The 25,399-nt window shown below is 37.4% G+C and overlaps 2 protein-coding genes across 2 annotated transcripts; both read right to left on the reverse strand.

Moving 5' to 3' along the window:
• Positions 1-7,959: 7,959 nt before the first annotated feature.
• LOC113321016 (ferredoxin, root R-B1-like) lies at positions 7,960-8,421 on the reverse strand. Its single transcript, XM_026568893.1, has one exon. The coding sequence runs from the start codon at positions 8,419-8,421 to the stop codon at positions 7,960-7,962; it is 462 nt and encodes a 153-aa protein (XP_026424678.1).
• Positions 8,422-11,690: 3,269 nt separating this feature from the next.
• On the reverse strand, positions 11,691-15,019 carry LOC113321050. Its single transcript, XM_026568931.1, has 5 exons — positions 14,667-15,019; positions 13,978-14,113; positions 13,121-13,879; positions 12,647-12,794; positions 11,691-12,260 (listed from the first exon to the last, which is right to left on the reverse strand). Exons 1-5 carry the CDS (start codon positions 14,741-14,743, stop codon positions 12,235-12,237), a joined length of 1,146 nt encoding a protein of 381 aa, XP_026424716.1. The 5' UTR covers positions 14,744-15,019; the 3' UTR covers positions 11,691-12,234.
• Positions 15,020-25,399: the final 10,380 nt, after the last annotated feature.

Here is a 25,399-nt window from a genome sequence, read left to right on the forward strand (position 1 = left end):
CAGAAATATGTTGTCTATTACAGGACATTGACAGATAGGGAGAGAGAGATCGTACTGTTTTCTTCTTCTTCTTTCAATGTCTAAGAGATGCGGAGAGAGAGAAATTCAGAGCAGTGTAGATGCTTCTAGAGAATTAGTATTAAGTTGACTCTATAGTTCTGGTTATTAGGTGGAGGATTCTCTAACCGACTAGAATTGCCAAGTGCCCGCATGCAGTATATGATGCATGTGCTGTTAGTTCTGCCGTCACTTGTCATCAGAGAGAGCGTTTTTCTTAATGACGGATGATCCCACAGTTTGTCTATTGAAGTGAGGGTTGTTGAAAAGCTGGGTGCCAAATATATATCTTCTTGACTCGCACAATAATGGTCGTGAGATATTTCTGTATCCACATGGCTAGAAGATGATGCCATGTGAATGGCTAGAATTATGGGAAGTGCCCGCAAAGTGGACAAGTAGTTGCATTAGTGTAATATGCATAATTGTTAGAGTTAGCTGGCTTTGTTAATAGTTAATTAGTTCATTGACTTTCCAAACTATTTTGATGCACCAAGGCAACTATATATATGAGGAGAACTATTCGCTCATCCATCAAGATTTACAGACAACTATTAAGGAAAGCGATATATTAGGAAAGTGTCGTAATATCTTTCCAAGACCGTAGTGGTTAGTCTGGAAAGTATTGTTCATGTAAGTCACGAATTTGAGACCCATAAGGAAAGGCTCAAGTTCGTGCTTTAGGAAGGATTGTTCACCAAGTTTGAGTCATGTATAAATAACTACGGCATTACAATGAATAAAAGAAGAACAAGATTTACCTAAGTTTTAACATGGCATCACGAGCCAGTTGAAAACCCTAAAAAAAAAAAAAAAAAAAGAAAATCGTTGAGAATGGGTGGTGACGTAGAATCATCAAATAAAGACAAGAATATAGAATATGATATGCAGAGGAAGAATCCAGTATATCACCTAGGATCGAGTGATGGTCCATGTATTATCATCACACCGGTTGTTCTAAAAGGACATAACTATGATGAATGGGCTAGAGACATAAGAAGATCATTAATAGCTAAGAGGAAGTTTGGTTTCATTGATGGAACAATCAAAGAACCTAAAGAAAGTGACCAGTTGGAAGAATGGGTTGCAATTCAGTCGATGCTTGTCTCCTGGATCAGCAACACGTTGGAGCCGTCACTCAGATCGAGTTTGGGAGACTATGATGATGCCAACTTGTTGTGGAACCACTTGAAGAGACGGTTTTGTGTTGTAAGTGGAACACGGACATGCCAGCTAAAGACATCTTTAAGTGAGTGTAAACAAAAGCGAACAGAAAGTGTGGCTTCCTATTTTGGAAGATTGAATAAGATATGGGATGAGATGATCACATATATGAAGGTACCAACGTGTAGGTGTGGCAAGTGCGAGTGTGATATTGCAACACAGGTTAGTACTTTGAGAGAAGAAGATTTACTATATTATTTCTTAATTGGACTAGACGTTGTTTATGGTTCCTTGCGTGAACAATTGTTGGCAAGAGATCTACTGCCTTCAATAGATGTAGCATATCAGACAATGGTAAATTCGGAACGTCTCAGAATAGGAGATGTAGCTTCCACAACAGAAGTTCATGACAATGTGATGGCGTTCAAGGTACAATCTGATCAACGTACTCTCAGTAACACATATGATCCTAACAAATATTGAAAGCATTATAGCAGACAAGGACACTCGGATGAAGGTTGTTTTCAGCTTATTGGATATCCTGAATGGTGGGGAGATAAACCTAGAAGTGGAAGAGGATATGGTCGAGGAGGAAGAACCGGTGGTAGAGGTCGTGGTGGATTTGCGAATGGCAGAGGAGGTAGAGGACAAGGAACTGGCAACCAGGTTCGAGCACATAATCTAAATATATCAGATACAAAGCAATCAAGTGGTACATATTCCTCAGACGGCTCAGATTTGATGGGAGTAACCGCAACACAACTCAAACAGGTGCTTGAGTTTTTGAATGCAAAGAAAAATACGTCCCAGCTTCAAGGTAAGCAAACTAAACCGACTTGGATTATAGACACGGGAGCTACAAATCATGTCACGTGTAGAAGAGATGACATGATTGATGTGAAAGATATTGTGATGTGTACTGTTGGACTCCCAGATGGAAAATATGCACAATCTGAGAAAATAGGGACTATTATTCTGCAGGGCGGTTTGAGACTTGATAATGTGCTTTATGTGCCTCAAATAACTTGTAACCTAATTTCAGTCACACAACTTATTGATGAGTTAGTATGTACGTTACAATGTACTAACAGTTTATGTCTTATACAGGACCGGTTGACGAGGAAGGTGATTGGAGTGGGTGAACGACAAGGTGGACTATATATTTTCTGTGGTGTGCCTCAAGTGGCGGTCAGTGGAGATTCATACGATCTGTGGCATCGACGAATGGGACATCCATCAGAAAAAGTATTGCAAAGGTTGCCGGGTGTGAGTAGATTAAAGAAGCATAATGAAGTTTGTGACATTTGTCCAAGAGCGAAACAACATAAGAGTAGTTTTGCTAGTAGTCTCAGTAAATCCAGTTGTATTTTTGAGTTGGTTCATATAGATTTATGGGGTCCTTATAGGGCTACATCGTCTTGTGGAGCACAGTATTTTTTGACAATAGTAGATGATTTTTCAAGAGGTGTGTGGATTCATTTGCTTCAAAATAAAACCGCAGTTGAACAAACGTTTCTTGATTTTATTTCTCTTTTGAAATGACAATTTGATAAAGATATCAAAATTGTTAGAAGTGATAATGGTACCGAGTTTAATTCATTGCGTGGATATTTTAAGACTAATGGGATATTTTTTGAAACATCGTGTGTTGGTACTCCGCAACAAAATGGAAGAGTGGAGAGAAAGCATCAACATATATTGAATGTGGCAAGGGCCTTGAGATTTCAAGCCAACTTGCCAATACGATTTTGGGGAGAATGCGCATTGACGGCTGCGTATTTGATTAATCGTACGCCTACACCTATTCTGAAAAATAAAACTCCATATGAAATATTGTTTGGAAAGCAACCTCCGTATAATCAGTTGAAGGTGTTTGGATGCCTGTGCTATGTGCATGATCAAAGTAATAAAGGGGATAAATTTGCAAGTAGAGGAAGGAGGTGTGTTTTTCTTGGTTATCCGTTTGGTAAAAAGGCATGGCAAGTATATGACTTAGATGCAAGAAAATTTCTAGTGTCAAGAGACGTCCAGTTTTGTGAGAATAGTTTCCCATATAAGAATGAAGCATCTATGTCGCAGCAGACAATAGTTTCGACTGACACCGAGACTGATCAGCCTGGTCATTCTATTGAGACCGAGGTGACTGGTATATCAGCTGAGACTGATCAATTGAGTCTGGCGTTTGACTGGAGTGATGATGAAGATGTAACAGCGACAGAAGGAGAAAGTGTAGCAGTTCAAGAGCGATCTGCTGAGCTTGTGAGTCCGGGCAATGACGTTGCAGTAGAAGGTGATATGGGTAAAGGAAAGCGTACGAAGATTCCATCGAGTAGGCTTAAGGGATTTGTGACGCACACCATTAGAGAAAATAGTCCATCTCATCTTCATTCATCACAATCATCCTCCTCAGGTACGCCGTATCCTTTGATATATTATGTTAGTTGTGATAGATTTTCTACAACGTATAAGAAATTTCTTGCAGCTATAACGGCTGGTTCTGCACCTCGCAACTTTAAAGAAGCTATGAAACATCCAGGATGGCAGAAAGCCATGGAAGAAGAAATACGAGCACTAGAAGAACAAGGTACCTGGGAATTGCAAGAATTGCCGGAGGGCAAGATGGCACTAGGAAGTAAATGGATATATACAGAGAAGTATGATGAAAATGGGAATTTGGTTCGTTTAAAAGCGAGATTGGTGATATTTGGAAATCATCAAGTAGAAGGCTTAGATTACAAAGAGACTTTTGCACCTGTAGCAAAAATGACAACAGTGCGTACTTTTCTAGTTGTTGCAGCTGTTAAAAATTGGGAAGTACATCAGATGGATGTACACAATGCGTTTCTACATGGAGATTTGGAGGAAGAGGTGTATATGAAAATACCACCAGGATTTGCGAAAGGTAATCCTAATATGGTATGTAAAATGAAGAAATCGTTGTATGGTTTGAAACAGGCGCCACGTTGTTGGTTTGCATAACTATCAACAACTTTGAAGAATTACGGTTTTCGGCAATCTTATTCAGACTATTCTCTTTTCACTATGATCAAAGGAAAGATGCAACTTAATGTTTTGGTGTATGTGGATGATTTGATTGTTGCAGGAAATAATATAGTGGAGCTTAATAAATTTAAAACATATTTGGGACAGTATTTCAAGATGAAAGACTTGGGAAAATTGAAATATTTTCTGGCTTGGAGATAGCTCGCAGTAAGCAAGGTATTTATGTTTTTCAACGGAAATATGCATTGGACATTATTATGGAGACGGGGTTATTAGGAGCAAAACCAGCAGAGTTTCCGATGGAAACTAATCATCGTCTAGCTTTGGCAACAGGGCCGTTGCTGAGTGATGCAGAAAAGTATCGTCGACTGATAGGAAGATTGATTTATTTGGCTGTGACTAGACCGGATCTAGCTTATTCTGTGCATACTTTGTCACAGTTTATGCAACATCCAAGACAAGAACATTGGGAAGCTGCACTTCGTGTGGTTAGATATTTGAAAAAGAATCCTGGGCAAGGAATTCTGTTGCGCTCTGATAGTAGTCTAAGTTTAAAAGGCTGGTGTGATTCAGATTGGGCAAGCTGTCCTTTGACTAGACGATCATTGACAGGGTGGTTTGTACTTCTTGGAGATTCACCAGTGTCTTGGAAGACCAAAAAGCAGTACACAGTTTCTCGTAGTTCAGCTGAAGCAGAATACAGATCTATGGCTGCAGCTACTTGTGAATTGAAGTGGTTGAATCAATTACTAGGTGATTTGGGAGTTCGTCATACACGGGAAATGAGTCTCCTTTGTGATAGTCAGTCGGCATTGTATATTGGTCAGAATCCCGTTTTTCACGAAAGAACCAAACATATAGAGGTGGATTGTCATCTCATCAGGGATGCGATAGTACAAAAAATTATTTCACCCTCTTATACGCCTACGGAGTTGCAGTTGGCGGATATCTTCACAAAATCATTAGTCCGAGTTCAGTTTCAAGGTCTTTTGTCCAAGATGGGCATTTGTGACCTACATGCTCCGTCTTGAGGGGGTATTAAGCAAAGCGATATATTAGGAAAGTGTCGTAATATCTTTCCAAGACCGTAGTGGCCAGTCTATGGAAAGTATTGTCCATGTAAGTCACGAATTTGAGACCCATAAGGAAAGGTTCAAGTTCGTGCTTTAGGAAGGATTATTCACCAAGTTTGAGTCATGTATAAATAGCTACGGCATTACAATGAATAAAAGAAGAACAAGATTTACCTAAGTTTTAACAATAAGGTAGAAAAAAATCATTACTAAGTTATGGAAAGCGAAACATTCAGGAGTTTACATCTTGTGGTATTGGTGGTGGTGCTACTTATCCTTTCGATCTTTTTTGCTTCTGTAGATGCTCAGATTTTCCCTCTAAAATGTTCCTACAGTGGATGTGGATTCCCAATACCATCTTATGGTGCATTATCGTGCTCTGATTATTGGTCCTTACCGGGAGGTGTGTGTCAATAAAGCCAACCAAAATGTTCTAGCTAGAGTGATTGATCAGGCTTAATATGTTGTTGGTGTTATTTCCTGCGCATCTCTTTCTTTCATTAGATCTTGTTTCCCTTATAAGTATAACTAGATAAATAAATAGACGGCCAGGTACGACAATAACCTATATATTCTAGTAGTACTTGATTGATCATTACTTTATTTCTGCATGTGTGTTTTGCTTAACGGTCCGCGAGTTATAACCCCAAAGGTGTCACTATCCATCCACAAAAAATTCATGGAAACAAAAGTAACACAAAAACTCCAAAAAACAAAAATAACACAAAAACCCCAAATTTTAATATTGGTTTTATCAAATTTTATTTTGATTTCATCTGCATCGGTATTTGTTACGGTTGGAGTGTATTTATCATGACATGTCATCGCTCAACAAATGGAAATCACACGTGAAACCAGAACAACAATCTTCGCCTATTCCACAACTTCCACAGTCTGTGGAACGTGAACTAGCAGAATTTCATAACAACAAATAAATCTTAAACAACCCAGAAAACAAATTCATAACCTTCTTCATCTACACTTTTTTTCTTTTTCTTTTAACTTTGTCGATTGATGATTATATGGACTGCATATGACACCTTCTGAATTCATAAATAATAATTCGATATTAATTTCATTTTAAGCTTCTTCTTGACAAAGCTTATTCAAATTAAGGCGGTGCATCGTGATCACCTATCCTTGTCACGTTATTTTTCATTTCAGCTTGCATAACGACTCGGTATATTGAATGTTTCCAATAATATACACAGCAGCTGGAACATGGCTAGTGGTACTTACAAAATATATTATCGGGTAATCATGACACTACACTATAATTAAGTATACTGCCACAACGACTTTCAAATGAGTCATTGTATTCCTATATATAGAAATTATAAAAAGGAATCTAAATCTTTTTGTACAGTACTTATTAAAATTTGTTAATTAAATTACCGAAAGAATCAGATTTTGAAAAATGATTGTTAATTCTTGTCAACTATCGACCCCTCATGTTTCTTCTAGGAACATGCTTATGAGAAATTTCGTATCGTATATGTTTTCACATCAGCAAGCTGCAACTTTGTAATTTAACCGATATCAAACTGCATGATCATATTGATTTAAGTATATGTTCGTTCACAGGAGATCAAACTGATGATAACCGATTATATTCTGGCTGGAATACTAGAACCGATCAAAAACTGGCCCTTCAAACTGTAGATTTCGTCATGGCCATCATTGGAACTCAATCTCCATATACCCATATAATTTTCTATCGATCAAAAAGAATGCAAAATAAAAATAGAAGGCTTACAGAGAGGAGTGCCATGTAATTTTATTGACTTTCTAAATGGTTGAGATGCCATGTACTACATATAAGAGTATCCTTCACGAACAATTTACTGGCCAACCAAACCAGAAAAGAAAACAGAAACAACAAAATTCATCAATAGCAAAAGATGGCAAGCAACAAGATCATCAGTTTATTAATCCTTGTGTGGGTTTTGGTTATGATCTTATCGATCCCTTTTGTTTATGTAGATACTGTAGAAGCTTGTAACCAAGCTGGTGAATCATGTTGGGCACTCTCATCATGTTGTCTTAATTTTCGTTGCAGTACGTGGTGGGACTGGGGGACGTGTATTCCTAGATAGCTAACATGTTGCAAGGTGATTCGTACGTAATATTGGAGCTTCTTGATTTCTGTTTGTATTTTTAGTTATGTCTTGCTTCATTACTAAGATTATCGAGATGTTATATTGTACTAGAGGTTACATTATTTGATAGCTAACTGCAACCAATCTGGAACAGTACTCTCTATCAATTTGGTTTTCTTTATTGCGAAATCATTGTATTTCTGGGTGATTGTAATTTGATTTCCATTTCCTATTCCAATTAATAATTACGTGTTTCTGCTTTGTGAAGTCATTGTACAAGAACCCAGTTAATGAGAGGTGAATAACTGTCAGATTTTATGGGTGCCCTAGTCATCTAATGATGTTTCCGTTTGCTGAAAGAAAAAGAAACAAACAAATAAAAATCTATCCGAGACACTCTGAGGGCATTTCCTGCATATTGAGGCTAACATATTAATATCAAGAACTAAACTGATGAGTGTACGACATAGAATCTGAAGTACATCACAAAAACATTTTGATGATGGACCTTGGTTTTCTAAAGCAAGAGCTCAAACTCTTATTTCATCAAGCCATCATCTCCGTTAATGGAGCTCAGATTCCTTGTGAGTGTGAATAACGCAATCTGATTTTGGATAAGAGATACATGTAAGAACATACCCTTTTTCCATCTGGGTATCGTCTAGGAAGGATCCATCAGATTGGTCTACTGAACCTGATGTCATCTGGCCGGCACAGGTAGAGCACGTTCCAGCCCTGCATGAGAAGGGTAACTCTACTCCTGCACTCTCAGCTGAGTCGAGGATGTAAGCGTCATCAGGAGCTTCAAATTCATTCTCTGTTCCATCCGGTCCAATTAGCTTCACCTTGTATGTTGTCATTGCAGACACCTTGAACGAGGAGGAAGCTTTAAAACCAAATGATTTTGAGATATTCTTTATTGAACCGAGAGAAGCCGGTTTTCTGGATAACCGACCGATATTGGCGATTTTGTTCTGCGTTCCAGTTCTGGTTATGCAGGAACAATTAAGCTTCATGGTCGACATGCTTGCACCTAACGCAAAGTAGGCTTACTCACTTGATAACTGATTTCCTGAGAAAATAAAGCAATTTACAAGCTAGGGGTTTAAACCACTCCAAACCAAACATGACTAACAAAAATGCTACTAACAATAAGAACAGGAGATTGACAGATCACAGATAGGGAGAGAGAGATCGTACTGTTTTCTTCTTCTTCTTCTTCTTTCAATCTCTAAGAGATGCGGAGAGCTCCAGAGAGAATACAGAAAGCGCACGAGAGAGAGAGAGAGAGAGAGTCAGAGCGGTGTAGATGCTTCTGGAGAATGACTAGCTACTAGCCAGGTGGGCGGAGGACTCTCTAACCGACTAGAATTGCCAAGTGCCCGCAGTCCATGATGCCATGTGAGTTCTGGCGTCACTTGTCAGATGCCATCTTGCATGCTGAAGAGAGTGAACCCAAAGAAAACGTAGGGAGTTAAATGGTGGGACACCACTTTTTCCAGACCACATTTGTCTTAATGAGGACCGGCTATCCTCAGTTTGTCTATTGAGGAGCATTGACAAGCTGGGTGCCAAAATTAATACTCCAGAGATAATCCAGAAAGAAAGAGAACTTGATTATTTTGAAACCAACAATTTTACTCCACTGCCAATGCATCTGAGAGGTAACATTTTCAGAGGGCAATACTAAAGTGTTCACTTTCTGAATGACAAATTCGGCGTAAGCTGAAGTCTTTCGACTGGGTTTCCTCTGTATTCAAAATTTTATTTATAGCTAGCTTGTTGGGCTTCAAATTTGACTGTTGCCATGAAAAGTGAAAACGAGAATTCACTGTGAACTATGATTTTAGGCATACCAAAAACTTTCAAGGCATACAAAATAGTTTTCTCATCCTAGGTGACCTTATAAGGGGTGTGTATTGGGTAGTTCAATTACCTATATACCCTTGAACTTAAAATCAAAAAATAAACTATCCTAAACATTTCTTCTTCTTCCTCTAGCTAAACCTCCTTCCTTTTCTCTCAGATTTTTTTTTGCATCACTGTAATTAATTATCGATTCGTGAAAATTCGATCATCGGTTAAATTGAACTATATAATGGATCGTACAAAGAAAAAAGCAAACGGCAGGTGTTCTAAATCCTCTTTCAATCCATGAACTAAAGAAGAAGAACCAATTGAAGATGAAGGTGTAAAAACTATAATTGAACTGGAAATTGAATCGGAAATTCAACCATTTGAAGCTCCAAATACTAAAATGAGGATAATAAGGTATTCCCTACAAACCCAGTCTTTTATTTGTTGTTTTTTATGGATTGAATGGGTTAAATTGCTAAAAACTTAGGGTTTTTGACGGTTACAGTAGCGGGTTCGGCTGATAATTGAGTTGAGTTTTGAGCCGAACTGTTCTTGAAATTTCTCCCTGAAAGTGTATATGAACAGTTCGGCTAAACCGTAAATGTCAATTTTTAGCCGAACCCCAAAATGTGTATTGAATACGTCCCAGAACAGTGTCAGGTTCGGCTAATACCTTGCAAACCTTCCCGGCCGAACCTGAGAAGTGAAATTTATCCCAGGTGGTTGTCAGGTTCGGCTGACTCGATTAGATCACTTTCAAGCCGAACCTCTCTCTGTAAACACTTCGAAAATATTGATTTGCAGGCTCTAGGTTCGGCTAGCTCGTGTTGTTGAGTTATCAGCTGAACCTTCTCTTTGCACACTCAAGTTTTTCGATCTTGTTTTGTCCATAAATTTTTCGTCCGATGTCGGAATGACCTCATTCTTTTTGCGTTGTGTTTGTCTTTTCATTCTCTTGAAGTTGAAGATAAGATCTAATTCATTTTAATGAGTTTAATATGGACCTTGGTATTCTCCATCATTAGACTTCACTTTCTTAACATTTTTAGTAATTTTCACTTTTTTTGTTTGGTTCATCCTATAAAAAGGTTGATCCTTGGTATCCTCGTGAATTATGTCTACTGGATCAGGTTGATTTTCCATGGGTCCAAGCACGATCTACAAAGAATATCACAAGGTTAAACACTAGAAAGGGAATATAATAACAAGATTCGGCGCATTCGATAATCACATTATGTGTCGAACTATAAACATTTACAGGTTTCGGCTTATACGATATCCTCAATATGTGCCGAACCACGAGCAATATTTTAACCCAAAAATTAACAAATTCATGTTCGGCTCAGACGATAATCATATTATGTGCCGAACCTTGAACATAAGAGGTTTCGGCTGATACGATAGTCTCCATATGTGCCGAACTAGTAACAATATTTCAACCCAGAAATTAAAAAATTATGTTCGGCACATACAATTTTGGATATATAAGCCGAATTAGTAATGATTCTATTCCGGACTATTCAGGATGTTGTTCGGCTTACTATGAAACTTTCATATAAGCCGAACTAGTGTCTAGCAAAAGGGTTGGAATTGGAAATTATAGATTCGGCGCATGCAGTAAACAGATTCAGTAAGCCGAACCGTTCATCAATTGGTAGATTCGGCTCATAGATGTGAGCCGAACCTCAACCAGTTTCGCCGAACCATGATTAAAAAACCTAACTTTTGATAATTGAGAGCTATAGAAGTGAGATTAAGTATAGGATATAAGTGTACCTGTGTATTAGAAGCATTGGGTTCCTCATCAATGTCTTCATCATCAGGATTTGGCTCATAAAAATCATCATCTTGAGTTTGTGTTTGAGTTTGAGCTTGAGTGGGTGTAAAATCATTCTCATAATCTAAGAAATCAACCATTTCTGGATCATTGTTGTAGTTGATATGTATTTTCCTAGGTTTTTTAGATGAATGATGACCCTCCTCATCCTCCATTGAATCAAGAATTAGAATTTTCTCGCTTTCTCCTTCTCTTTCTCTCCTTCTTAACAAAACCAAAACTTTGATTTTTTTTTCCTCAAATTTTTCATCTAAACAACTCTTATAATTCTGAAAATTATTTTAATCACTAATCAAGATTATTAACACTAATACGTAAAGGGCAGATTTGCATTAAAAAAATTTGGGTTAAGGGGTTATCTGATTTTGCTATTTCACAACCTTTTTTGTCTTCATTCAGTATGCCTTGGAAGATTTTGGTATGCCCAATATTATGGTTCTTCACTGTTTAGCTTACGGCCAGCGCCCCAAAGCCCAACAAAAGGATACAAGAAAAAGAACTTGATACAAACAGATTGAACATTATACCAGATTCACTGAATAGATTTCCAGGTAAAACTTGCTCTATTTTTCTTTGATCAGTCTGATATGAGGTTAGATGTACGAATTGAAACATAACTTGAAACAGAACATACTGGTGGTACATGAGATTAAACACAACTTACTCATAGCACATGAACAGTGTGGAATAATCATATCCAGATACTACAGCTTCGGAACAGACAATCAAAGGAAAGTAAACGGGTTGAAAGCATGGAAAAACAAAGTATGCTCCCCTCTTCAGATTCTAAATATAGACAAACAATTGCAAAAGAATGATTTTCTAACTGACTGGGGATGACAGCGGATGTGTGTCCATCAGTTTCAGAGAAGACGTGTGATCTTGACCCTTTTCTTGTTCATAGAAAATAATTTTTATAGAGAATCGATCATTGACAATCAAATATTTATGAACAAATGAGAACGTGCCAAAGAATTCCACCATGCATGTGCTTCATAAAGTAGTTACCATATGTGATTGTTTCCCATGCCCAGAATAGCTCTGATCCCTACACAGAGAGAAGCAACTCACGTAGAGGAACATTGCAGAGGTTGGGAGGAAGACTGGACACAATCTGACTCGCAACTCACGCTGGCCCATTATCTCAGAATATCCGGAATGCCAGGATACCTGCAAGGAGAACAGAATAGTGGGCTTTTTAGCTTGTTGCTGATGTTCAGATTTTGGAATTAAGATGTACACAGAAAAAATCCATGTCACTATGTCAGACTATGTTGAATAATGGAGAAAATCAATTCAAGGAAGTGTCTTATGTAAGTTAATTAAACCAGTTTGGTCTCTTCAAATTTTCCATATAAGAAAACAAGAACACATAATCGACAAAAGATAGACCAACTTGAAATTATGTTTTCAAGAGTTCACCTTTACAGATTACACAACAGATGATGTAAAAGATTTCTTATACGGAACCTAGGTCTGCTGAGACAATATATATCTGATTGCAATAATTCAGTAACTCAATCGATTGAACAAAATAGAAAGTACCAAGTCCTTACCTAAGATGATCAGTATGACAACTAATACCGAAATACGTCGGTTGACTTGGATAAAATACTGCAACCTTTTACACCTCCCATTAGAAATCCCAAGCCAGCTACACGCCCTCATGGCACTTGTCAAAACATTTGAGTATAATCCATGACCCTGTAAAGAAGAATTTCAACATAAGGACAAAAGCAATTCACTCTTCAAATAACAACATGAATTCAATGGGTCGGACACAGCACCCTCATCTTTTCATTCAGAGACTCTTCTCAAACACCCACCCTACTGGTTTGGTCTTTATCAGCTTTTCATGTTAAACTGGTCATTTTGACTCTCCCCGTAGATTTTACTTGGACGGTTATTGTTTATTCAAGCACCATGACAACTGACATTAGAGACGTTAGGCATATTGAATTGTTGTGTGATGAATCTCTAACTAAGAAGCACTTTAGTTGCTGCACACTAAACGGAGTTTGCAGATTTACCTGTTCAGCTTGGCAAATGTCAACATATGATGAATATGATGATGAAGGCCTCTGGTTGAATTCGTCTTCCAACTCTCCATCTTTCCTCTTCTTTGTAAAACTCCTAGTCATCCGACTCCCATATATGGACCAATATTTATTGAAGACCTCCAAAATATCGAGCCAGCTGGATCCTCTTTGCTTGTTTCTGGAGAAGAAGCTTTTAGCATTAGATTCGCAACCTTCCAAACCCCAATTTGCACCCCCAACAACTTCATCCCCAAGACCCTCATGGATTGCAATAGACACTTCATAACCCGCACGTGTGGGATAATTAGAAGCCACTTTCCTTGTATTATTTTCCTTTGCAGAATCAAACACACGATCTGTATGCATAACTCCATTCACTTTTGAGTCTTCATTTTCTTCACTCTTAAGCTCAATAATTTCATCAGTATTGTCATCAAAAGCTGTGGTTGAATCAAGGAACCTTCTCATAATACTGCTGTTTTCCGAGTCATAGGGCTTAATGTGGTCATTAGTATTTCCTCCTGAAAGAAACAAAACTAAGCCATCTCTGTCTTGTTCATCTAAATTACCCCACTGTTTGCTAATGGCAACATCTCCTGCTGATCGATGATCACCTAAGCTTTTTTCCACCTGAGAAATATGTGCTTGAATGGCTCTGATAAACTGCTTGTGTCTAGAAATGGCATCTTCCCTCGAACGGTAACTATCTGATACTTCTGCTAGATTGACTGCCCGTTCAAAATCTTCCAACTAATAAGAAAACACCCGAAACAAGCTAGTAAGCAATGCTAAAAGAATAAGAAAAGAAAAGGAGAGTGTTAAGGAAGATCGCCAACACCATAAACTACCTGCCATTTGGTTGTTTCTAATGCAGTAACAACATCCCGCCTATGATAGTCCATTGAACTAAGGAGTTTGGGGTCTGTAGCATCTCCGTGATCAAGACTTTGCTCATGCAGCAGTATCCGAAACATCGACTCCATCCTGAAATTCATGGTTCAACTAACATACTCAGTATTATTTTCCGGAAATATAATACAAAAGCAGTAGAATCAGGACTCAATTCAAATGACAGAATTGAATCTCATATACATGGGATCATCAATGAACTGGTTGCTCAATAGGGTCAATTTCAGTTACTTCTCTAGCCTCTAATATTTGGTGCACGCCAACTACAACTCAATATTACGTGTTCTTCACATGTGTTCATCATACAATTGCAAACAATTTCACTACTTTCCTGTACATTCATTGTCGAAACATCAAATAAGTGCATGCATATATATGACATTGCTTCAGTTTGTAAACAAAATTGACTACTTTCTGTACATTCATAAAAAAAGAAGGTTCATTTATTATTCCCTGATCAAATAAAAATACTCCAATTTTTAAAAACCATGAGACCCAATATTCTACAATGAGGTTAGTTCGACCTAGCTGCTGCTGCTGCAATCCACCTGAGGTAAACCATAAATATAGAAAACTCACCAAAACAAATTTCAAATTCAGTAACAGGGTTTGGATAGAAAGAACTCACCGATCTGCAGAATCCTGTACAACTTCTGCTGCAGAGAATAAAGGATCAGATTCCCATTCGCGAATGGCAGCACTCATTCTGTAAACCCCAGTTCTCAATCTTCCTAATTAAAAACCCTCACTCGATGAAGAAGAAGATTGGATTATTGATCTCCTGCACACTGGGATTCACTGATTTAATTTTAGGGGTTGAATTCAAAAGAGAGAAGAAAGAACAAAAGAGGGATTTTTAATTCCCCTCTCTGTTTTGGAATTTAAAGTTTTAATCTGTCTAATTCTATACTTATTCGTTTTATTTTAGTAGTTCAATATTTGAAGACCTGCGGTGCTCTAACTTTTGGGAATCCGATCAGTATTCGATATGTCTATTTCAGAACTTGGGGATGAGTTAAAAGGTTGGAACGGGATAAAACGGCCCCTTAAAATCCTGGCGTTTTTAGGGGCCACCCCAAAGGATTTAGGGGCCATCAATTTATACCCAGCCAAAGACTCTAGTTAAGGGGTACCCTATATGATATTGAAGTTACATAAATGCCCTTCTGATAAAACTCTATAAAAACCAAATCAAAAACAATTCTACTCATTTCAACTCTTCTTCTTCCAGTTTCATATTATCTTCCGATTGTGGAAGAACAAAAAATTTTCCACTCCAAAGTCAAATGGCCCCAATTAGGTAAGAATCTATCATTTTTAGGGTTTATTTCGCTTTAATTCGACGAATCGAGAAAAATAATTCTAGGGTTTTCGGTTATTTATCCAGATTCGGGCGATATTCATGCTCCTTTACTTCCGAATGTAGTCGTGTTCTTCATTTCTCAAGAACATCGACAGTATTCGGGAGAAATATTTGATGGTTATCGGCCGAATATTGTTGGCCATATCTTCCTGGATACAAACTGGTAATAATCGGTAGTTTAATGAATTTTTTGGATCCCGAATATATTTAAGTAGACACACATTATTCGGAAGTACACTCACTACCGAATATATATATATATATATATATATATTGAAAAAATCTCAAAATTTCTTATATAGGAAAAATCTCATTTTGGGGCCAATATTTATTCGGAAGACAATATAATGTTATATACTTCCGATTATTTCAATTTCAAAATTTGAAAAGTATAAGTTTTTCCCAAATTCTGATTTTTAGGCCATCGTACATTCGGGACTTTACAAAACAATTATCCTTTGAATATAGCAAGTTCAAAACAAACCACGCCTTGGCTCTAGGTGGTTCCAAGGGCCAATATAGAATGTTAGACAGCCCATATTCGGAAGTTTGGGTAACTAATTTAACTTCCGATTATTTCAATTTCAAAATTTGAAAAGTATAAGTTTTTCCCAAATTATGATTTTTGGGCCATCGTACATTCGGGACTTTACAAAAAAATTATCCTCCGAATATAGCAAGTTCAAAAAAACCACGCCTTGGCTCTAGGTGGTTCCAAGGGCCAATATAGAATGTTAGACAGCCCATATTCGGAAGTTTGGGTAACTAATTATACTTCCGATTATTTCAATTTCAAAATTTGAAAAGTATAAGTTTTTCCCAAATTCTGATTTTTGGGCCATCGTACATTCGGACTTTACAAAACAATTATCCTCCGAATATAGCAAGTTCAAAACAAACCACGCCTTGGCTCTAGGTGGTTCCAAGGGCCAATATAGAATGTTAGACAGCCCATATTCGGAAGTTTGGGTAACTAATTATACTTCCGATTATTTCAATTTCAAAATTTGAAAAGTATAAGTTTTTCCCAAATTCTGATTTTTGGGCCATCGTACATTCGGAACTTTACAAAACAATTATCCTCCGAATAATATAGTCGTGTTTAGAAATACCAACTTAATCGGTAGATAAGAATTTAAGTTTCCACCGAATGTCTTATTCGGAGGTAATACGTGTATCGTTAACAACCGATTGTAGTGCACCAATGATACGAAACCTCAACGGCCATATTTTCAGAAACCTCAACGGCCATATTTTCAGAAACCTCATATTTTCAAAAATTAGATCCGTTGGAACTCTAATCTATATAAGGAGGGTAACCCCTCTCAGTTATTATTGAGTAACAAATCTGAATGAAAAACCTTTTCAATGGCAAGTCCATCATCAATCGACAACATACTTCGAAGATGCAAGCGAACAACTACATCAATTGCAGCAAGGGAAGAAGAAATACAAAAAAGGAACAAACAACCCAAAAAAATTAAACCATCGTTAGTGGCAACGGAGGAGGAGGAAGAGGAAATCAAGGCTAAGAAGCGAGGTCAAGAACAATTCCATCATAGAGAAAGATTAAAACAAGTTGAGGAAGAGACCGAATGGATAAAAAATTATTACATTGTGAAAGATCTACCCAAAGAACAGCAGGACGATCGTATATTTTGGATTAACGTTTCATTGGGTCCTTTTGTTGGTAAGTACAAGAAGCCACGCCACAATTATGAACCATCCCATGTTTCTTCAAGGGTGCACCATGTTATAAAATTGTGCACCGAGTACAACCGTATTCTTGCTAGGCACAGAGACGACAGGTTTGCGGCACAAGATGCTTATTCCAAGTGGAGAGGAGAGTCGTTTCTACATTTCGAAGCCGCGTTGATTGTTGCATCTCGGACTGGGAAAAAAGAATAACATGTGATGTTTGAGTGCTGTAAATTCAAATTTTTAATATTAATCGGCGGTTTGATAAAATATGGAATTCCCGAATATGATTAATCGTATTGAAGTGTTATAATACTGTTGTTCCGATTACATAGTTTCAAAAAAAATTATAATCGTGCCTCGAAAAAAAACGATCAAACATCGTCATCATCCGAGGGGATCAATTCGAGTAACTCAGCGGGAAAGTTGTTGTCCATAACACGATCCCAATCAACCATGTTGGACTCATATTGTTTCACCCAATCCTTGCAATGGTTCATCGGGAAGTAATCGTGCCACTTACTCAACGGAGGTAACGGACAATCTTTCTTTACTCTTAAACCGATAAAATGCATTTCATTCACAAATGCCATTACGATTCTTCTATCTTTAACCGACTCGTCGCAAGCCGTTCTTGTGGGTGCAAACGTCATGCTAAGTCCATACATAGGAGGAACGAAGAAATGTACCACGCAATTCAAAACGTCCGCTAGGAGATATCCAAATTTAGGCATTGTCATCCAATACTTGGATCCGATTGTCTTCAATCCCTTTCGACACTTCACACGCGCAACTAAGTCTTTGAACTCTTGTTCTTTGTCGTATCTATCTCCTCGCCTCATCATCTCCATATAAAAACCCTTGTCCTTCACTAGTTGTACCGCCATCTTATTTCTTAAATATTGGCATTGGGTGACATCTTCGATATCCGCCTCTCTAAAGTAACCCATTTGTTCCGTAGCAACGTGAAACCCACAATTTCCATCCCCATCAACCTCGTCGGTCGACAAAACAAATGGAATGATAAGTGGAGGGAGTTGTTCCAAATACTCTTTGTATATTGTATATGTGGATCGATTTGGTCTTCCATTAAGATCTCTAGGGCAACGAAGAGTACCTTTGTCCTCTTTTATAGTAAGAATTTCCATTGGTTGGGTTTGTTGCGAGGCGTTCATTTGCTCAACAACTTCTTCGACAACATTGGGTTGACTTACTTGAGAAGGCTCTGTAGAGATCTTTGGCCTTACTTGTCGGGTGGTTGGTCCACTTTGATCATTTCTTGGACGACCTCTTTTCTTAGGTTCCGGCTCATCTTCAAATTCGGCTTCCGAACACTCGTGCCTAGACAATATTCTTTTATTAGACAAATACTCCTTCAACTCTTTTCTTTGGATGGTCCTCGACACTTCGGTGTTCGGCCTACCGGTGTTCTTTTGCTTAATAGGTTCATCAACCTCCCTTAAACAAGGGTGAAGGGCTTCCTCCAAATTATGCATCAATATTTGCTTTTTGGTGCCGTTTGATGTAGCGTAACGCTCGGCTATTCGTGCATACAATTCCGACTCGAAGAAAGACGGACCATCAACTACCGGGGTGTTCGGAGTGAAATTTAATTGCTTCCAAAATGGGTGAATATCATCGATGTCAATCACTTCAACATACCTACCCAACTTATGACGACATGGGAGTCCAATACCTATCATATCCTTGCAAACACAAACCGTATTCTCGTCATCATAAGTTTTATATAACTTCAATTGTTTCATCATGCGATTTATTGCCCATCTTGAAACTTTATGAACAACTCCCCTTAGAAGCAATTTTTCCTTAATATGTTCCATCGGGAATTGGTGTACACTAAATTGCATACATTTCCTAATCTTTACGAGATCACGATTGGTGAATTCATGGATTGCTTCTTGGATCGACACAACTCCATTTTGACTACCAATTAGTATTTTCTTTAGTCGACCATGAGACCCCTCCGCAATGCTTGTCGCCTCGTTCTTGAAGTTACGATATTCATATGTCCATGCAAACACAAACCTCTCCTTAATCGTTAACCATTGTGTTTTACAATACTCAACCGGTTTTGGGTAGTCCGTGCTGTATTCATCCTCAAATTTCTTCAAGTTACATTCGTAAATTTCCTCGGTCATCGACCAAACGATTTTGTCCCATGCTTTCATGAACATTTTCCAAATTATTCCATCCTCCTTCCACTTTTCTTCAAATAGCCTATCCTCTTCCTTACGTTCTTCCAAGGTTAATTTACTAATGCGCTCATCCTCTTCCTTTGACCTCTTGGTACCCTTCCTTGGTCTTTTAGCTTGGAAATGATGATGGCAATTGGTTTTGAGATTGCATTGAATGTGCCACGTACATTGCAAGTTTTGGGCTTCCGGAAACACTACCGCTATTGCATGCATTAAGGCTTGATCGTTATCCGTTACAATAACCCTTGGAAAATTATCACCGTTATAAATGGACCTCAACGTCTCCAACATCCAAATGAAACTCACATTGTTCTCATGATCCATTAAACCCCATGCAATCGTAAACGTGTTTTTGTCCGAAGTATGGCAAGCAATGTTCAACAACGGCATGTTATACTTGTTTGTCTTATAAGTAGCATCTATCAACAAAATTTGATGAAAGCATTGAGCCAATTGGATCATTTCGGGATGTGCCAAGAAAATACGAACCACTATACCATCCTTTTCTTCCCTTCTCAAGGTGTAGCCGTGTAACTCCGCTAACCACTCCGATTGTTGCATGACCGTTCTACCATCCCAATCAGTCCTTTTGATCGTAGCTAGGGCCGACTTAATTGTAGACAAAGAAGACAAGTTGTCGGGATCGTCCGCCTTTATTTTACTTAAGATCGCACTCGCTTTTTGGATCCGCATAGACCTCACCGTCTGCATTTGATGTGGTTTTAACTTGGCAACCATTACATGTCCAATTAAATCCAACGGATCATCATGGTTGTGACAACCGTTATCAACTTTATACATTTTATACTCTTTACCTTTAATACCATCGGGCTTATAGAAGACAATCTTAAATGGGCATCCTATCTTCTTGGTATTGCTTCGGTATTTCCTATTCGTCTTCCGTATGTACTTACTATTCTTTCCCTCGTGACTCTTTCGCGTCCCACCTCGCTCACAAATCATTTCAAATCGAGTGTCACTAACATGATTATTTTGAACTACCACGCACATGTTATCTTTTGCCTTGTTCATAAGCCATTCCTTTGCCTCCTTCTTACTTCCAAATGTCTAAACGTGCATAAAACAAAACAAACCTAATAAGCATAACCATTTAACATATAAATTTTGAAAAAAAGAAAAAAGTAGTAATGAGTATACCAAATCGTTTGCATAGTATAGGGAAGTGTCGGGCCTCAAATAGAAGTCATCAACAAACTCTTCAACGGCCTGCATATGAAAGCAACAAATTATTATACAATAATCGGAGGTTATTAAATAAGTCAAACTTCCGAATATTCTATATTCGGAATCCTATCGGTTACCCAAAACACCCGATCTATGCAAATGAATGTACACAGTTTACTGAGTGAAAAAAATGATATAATCGGAGGTCATTAAATAAGTCAAACTTTCGAATACTTTATATTCGGAATCCTATCGGTTACCCAAAACACCGATTTATGCAAATGAATGTACACAGTTTACTGAGTGCAAAAAATGATATAATCGGAAGCTAAAATATATAGTAAACCAGCCGAATATAAATAACCGGGAGATAACTTTAATCGATAAACATCCGATTTTCAAGTTTTCGGAAATTTTATTTTGAGGCCACTGTTATATTCGGCAGTCAAATAATGTTAAACTATTACCGATTGTAAAGGATAAGAATACTGAGTTTTGAAATTTTCTGAGGAATTCGTTTTTGGGGCCATTCGGAGGTAAATAACTCTACCATAACTACCGAATGTAGATATTATTTGGAACCAGTTTGGGGGTTTTTTCTCATATTCGGCAGTAAACTAGTATCTTGGAACTACCGAATATACATATTTGGTACTCAGTGTGTTATATTCGTAAGTTTAATCTAGAAATTATCTACCGAATCTAGGTAGTTCATGGCATTCAATGCATGCAATAATCGGTTTTTCTTGTTTACAAAAGCACACAAACCATGCAAATCGAGTATTTTAGTTTCTTAACACAATACCTTTGTTTTACATGCATCGTTAGCTTCAATATCATGCGATTCTCCATTTTCTTCCATGAAAGGGTCGTCTAGGTTTTCCTCTCCACAAAAGTTTGGATCATTCAACATATACCCCAGATCGTCTTCTCTAAACGGTCGTGAACCCTCAACATTTTTTTCTTCGTCATGATTCTCACCTTCTTCTTCATATCCATCCATTTTTGTAGTGAAAAAAATGGTTTTTCCCTTTTTTCCTTCAACCTCTTCTCTATAACTCTAATAACTCACAAATGCAAAAGAAATGAAAAAATGAAACAAAAATCATTCTAATACTGCACCGACCACAATCGGAAGTTTGGGAAATATTTTGGCTTCCGATTGAAATCGGAGGATAACAATGTTATCATATCCTCCGAATATATAAGAGTAATTTCGCCATTACGAATTACGCGAGATAAGGGCTGGCTACATTTTCCATTTGGGTGACCTTTTTTGTTTTATTGTTGGCCCCTAAATCCTTTCGAGTGGCCCCTAAAAACGCGAGGCTTAAAATGTTATTTTCCTTAAAAATATTAGTATGTTGTGGGCGTTTGGCTCATGTGTGCGCACTGCGCCCTATCTATATGTAACAGGGTCGATACTCTAGCCTGTAAATCTAAAGATTTAGATGCCTAGACAAATAAAGCTAACAGGGTCGATACTCTAGCCTATAAATCTAAAGATTTAGATGCCTAGACAAATAAAGCTCCCACGTTGAACGGTGAGGAAATCCTTGTTTTCTAATTGATCGAAATATTTTTCTTTTGAGTTTTGTGAAACGAGCATTTTGGTGAGGACATTTGGCAACGTATAATTGATTTAAAAAGAATAGGAAAAAGATTTAAAAAAGGAAATCAAATTCAATTCAGAACTAGTAATAAAAACCCAAGGTGACCAAACTTGTGGTACAAAAACTCCGTTCAAATTTTGGATCCACTAAAACTCTATCTTAAACAAAATTGATACAAAAACCCCAAAATTCAAAATTGGTTTCATCAAATTTTATGATGAAACCAAAATTGGTTTAATCAAATTCTTTGGGGTTTTTGTGTTACTTTTGTTTTTTTTTGGGTTTTTGTGTTTCTTTTGTTTTGATGGGTTTTTTGTGGACGGATAGTGAGACCTTTGGGGTTATAACTCGCGGACCGAATTCAATTTGGAATTCATGGAGTGACAATATTTAGGTGAGGACACTTGGCAACGTATGATTGGTTTAAAAAATACAAACTTAAAAGGAAAACATAACTTACTGTGTTTGGAATTTTATGAAAGTCCAAATTAAACTTGGAAATCAAGTAATTACTATATTAGGACTATTTTTTCCAAATTAATATATAAAGGAGAAAAAAAGTCCACACATTGTTAAAATTACAAACTTGAAAGGAAAACCTAATTTACCGTGTTTGAAATTTTATGCAAGTCCAGATTCAATTTGGTAATCGACTAACTGCTATATTATGACTCTTTTTTTTTCCAAATTAATTATAATTATATAAAAGGGAAAAAGAATCAAATATATTTTCCGCCAATTTAAAAGGAAAAAATAAATAAAATATGCACATATTCTCCTCCTATTTAATATATATTGCCCCGCCATACCAAATCAAAAAAAAAAAAAAAACGCCACGGGGTGGGGCGAAATCCCGCCCACACAAGATCAAAAATGCATAGCCGCGGAGCGGGGCGAAGCCCCACGCGCACCAAATCAAAAATGCATTATCATGGGGCGAGGCGAAGCCTGCGCACACCAAATTAAAAGAAAAAAATAAACAAAATTTGCACATATCCTCCACCTATTTAATGTATTTGCCCCGCCACACCAAATCAAAAATACATCTTTACGGGGCGGGGAGAAGCCACACTCCCACCAAATCAAAAATGCATTTCCACGGGGCAGGGCGAAGCCCCCGCGCACACCAATTTAAAAGGAAATAAATATATAAAATATGCATATATTTTCCACCTATTTAATGTATTTGCCTCGCCACACCAAATCAAAAATACATCTTCCCCCCGCCCACCAGATCAAAAATGCATTGCCACGGGGCAGGGGGAATCCCCGGCGCACACCAAGTTAAAAGCAAAAAAAAAAAAAATATGCACATATTTTCCACCTATTTAATGTATTTTCCTCGCCACACTAAATCAAAAATACATCGCCACGGTACGGGGCGAATCCCCGTGCTCACCGAATCAAAAAGACATTGCCACGGGGCGGGACGAAGCCCCGCGCACACCATATCAAAAATACATTTCCACAGGGCGGGCAAAGCCCCGCGCTCACCAAATCAAAAAATACATCGCCACGGGGCGGGGCAAAGCCCCGCGCTCACCAAGTTATAAAGGAAAATATGCCCGATGCGTAGCACGGGCACAAATCTAGTAGAGGCGTATTCCTATGTAATAATACTACGTTGATATCTAATGAATAAGATCTATTTCTTCTCTATATTTCTCCTTCAACACGTTATCAAGCACGACTCTACCACTTTGTCCAAAATTTTTTCTATTGGTTTTTATCACTCAAGATCAATAGGATTAATCATGGGTTCCTTCACGAAGATATTAGCATGGTTCTGATCAAGATTAATTTTTATTATGGATGCATTACCATGTATTCTCGTTCCACAAAAGAATTTTGTTTTCATAATATTTTCTAGGGTTCCACGAATATATGATTGTCAAACACAGAGACTCACCGTTTGATTTTCATTAAATTTAAATATGTTCAACCCAATTAGGGTTAACGATTACGTACTCCTTTACAATTTAATCAAATCGGAATATGATGCAATCTCAAAAAATAGATTTTAATGAATCTGTATACGTTCAGGAAAATCCTAATTTATAACAGCGTCGGAAAACTTAAGTTTTTGGAATTACAACCGTTAGATTATTCTGCAATTTTATAACATGTTACATATCGTTATTCTTGAACCACTGTAAAAATTTCATAAAGATACAACCATGGAAAATACTCCAAATTACGTGATATTTCCAGCCGTGTCCACAGAAACGTTAATTAGAACAGTCATACGGCATCATGAATATATTTTTATTTGGCCGTTGGATTTCTTTGAAATTTGATTATGTTTGGCTAAATAGTGTGATGAATCAAATTTACAAATTTAATCATGATCGGACTATGATGTATTTTTCTGTAGATCAGAACAGTTGAAAGAATAATATTTCAATTTTTAGGGTTAACGATATGTTTTGGGCTCATATACTAATAGTGTCAAACTTATTATCAATAGGCATGAATACTTCATATATAATGAACCATATATGTTTATAATCATTAACCATGACCTTATCAACCCAATGGATCGGGTCTTGACCAAATAGTTGACCGGACTTTGACTAAACCAATTCGACTCTAATTTAACTTTTTGGACTCAGAAGTACTGGAGCACCATTAAAGAGTCTATGATGTGGAAGTATTTTTGCACAAGTACAATACTTTTGTCATAAAAATCTCCAACTTGTATACATTGTTCAAAGAGGAAGCCATACCTTCAACATTTCTAAGGCGACATATTGACTTCAGAGATTGTAATGATTTGAAGGAAGTTTGTCGAAACATTCATTTTTCTCCCAAACTTGAATGTTCAGTGGGATGTAATCCACTTGTTAGACTATAATGAGTCAATAACTTCAACAATGATTAAAAGCACATCTCATTTTTTGTGGAAAGAAACTCACAAAAATTTCCATGAGTCAGAGATATAATTCTGGCTCCAGTAGTAATGATACGAAGTAAATGTATCTACCTATAATGGGACAGAGATGTAATTCTGACTCATATTAATGAGAGTTGCAAATCTTGGTATAAGCATTTTATTGAGAATGGTACAAGCGTTGTAATGCAAGTATCATATATTAGTAGTCAACTATAAGAGAAATAGGGATTTTAAAGGAAAACGAACTCACTATATTCTTGGAGAAGGTCATATCCTAGCTAGACATCAACATTAATTGCAACAAGAACTTTGACAATTTTTCTTATTTTCTATCTTTATTCAATCGACTTTGTACGGTTATAATCTATATTTTGCATGATTTGATCCTAAACT

Source organism: Papaver somniferum, chromosome 11 (assembly GCF_003573695.1).
Source record: "Papaver somniferum cultivar HN1 chromosome 11, ASM357369v1, whole genome shotgun sequence".
Taxonomy (NCBI): Eukaryota; Viridiplantae; Streptophyta; class Magnoliopsida; order Ranunculales; family Papaveraceae; genus Papaver; species Papaver somniferum.

Coding starts and splice junctions, on each gene's coding strand:
- LOC113321016 (XM_026568893.1), bottom strand. CDS start 8,421: ATGTCGACCATGAAGCTTAATTGTTCCTGCATAACCAGAACTGGAACG.
- LOC113321050 (XM_026568931.1), bottom strand. CDS start 14,743: ATGAGTGCTGCCATTCGCGAATGGGAATCTGATCCTTTATTCTCTGCA. Junction 14,114..14,666: donor GTACAGGATTCTGCAGATCG/GTGAGTTCTTTC, acceptor CATGAATTTCAG/GATGGAGTCGATGTTTCGGA. Junction 12,795..13,120: donor ACATTTGCCAAGCTGAACAG/GTAAATCTGCAA, acceptor TCTTCTTTACAG/GGTCATGGATTATACTCAAA.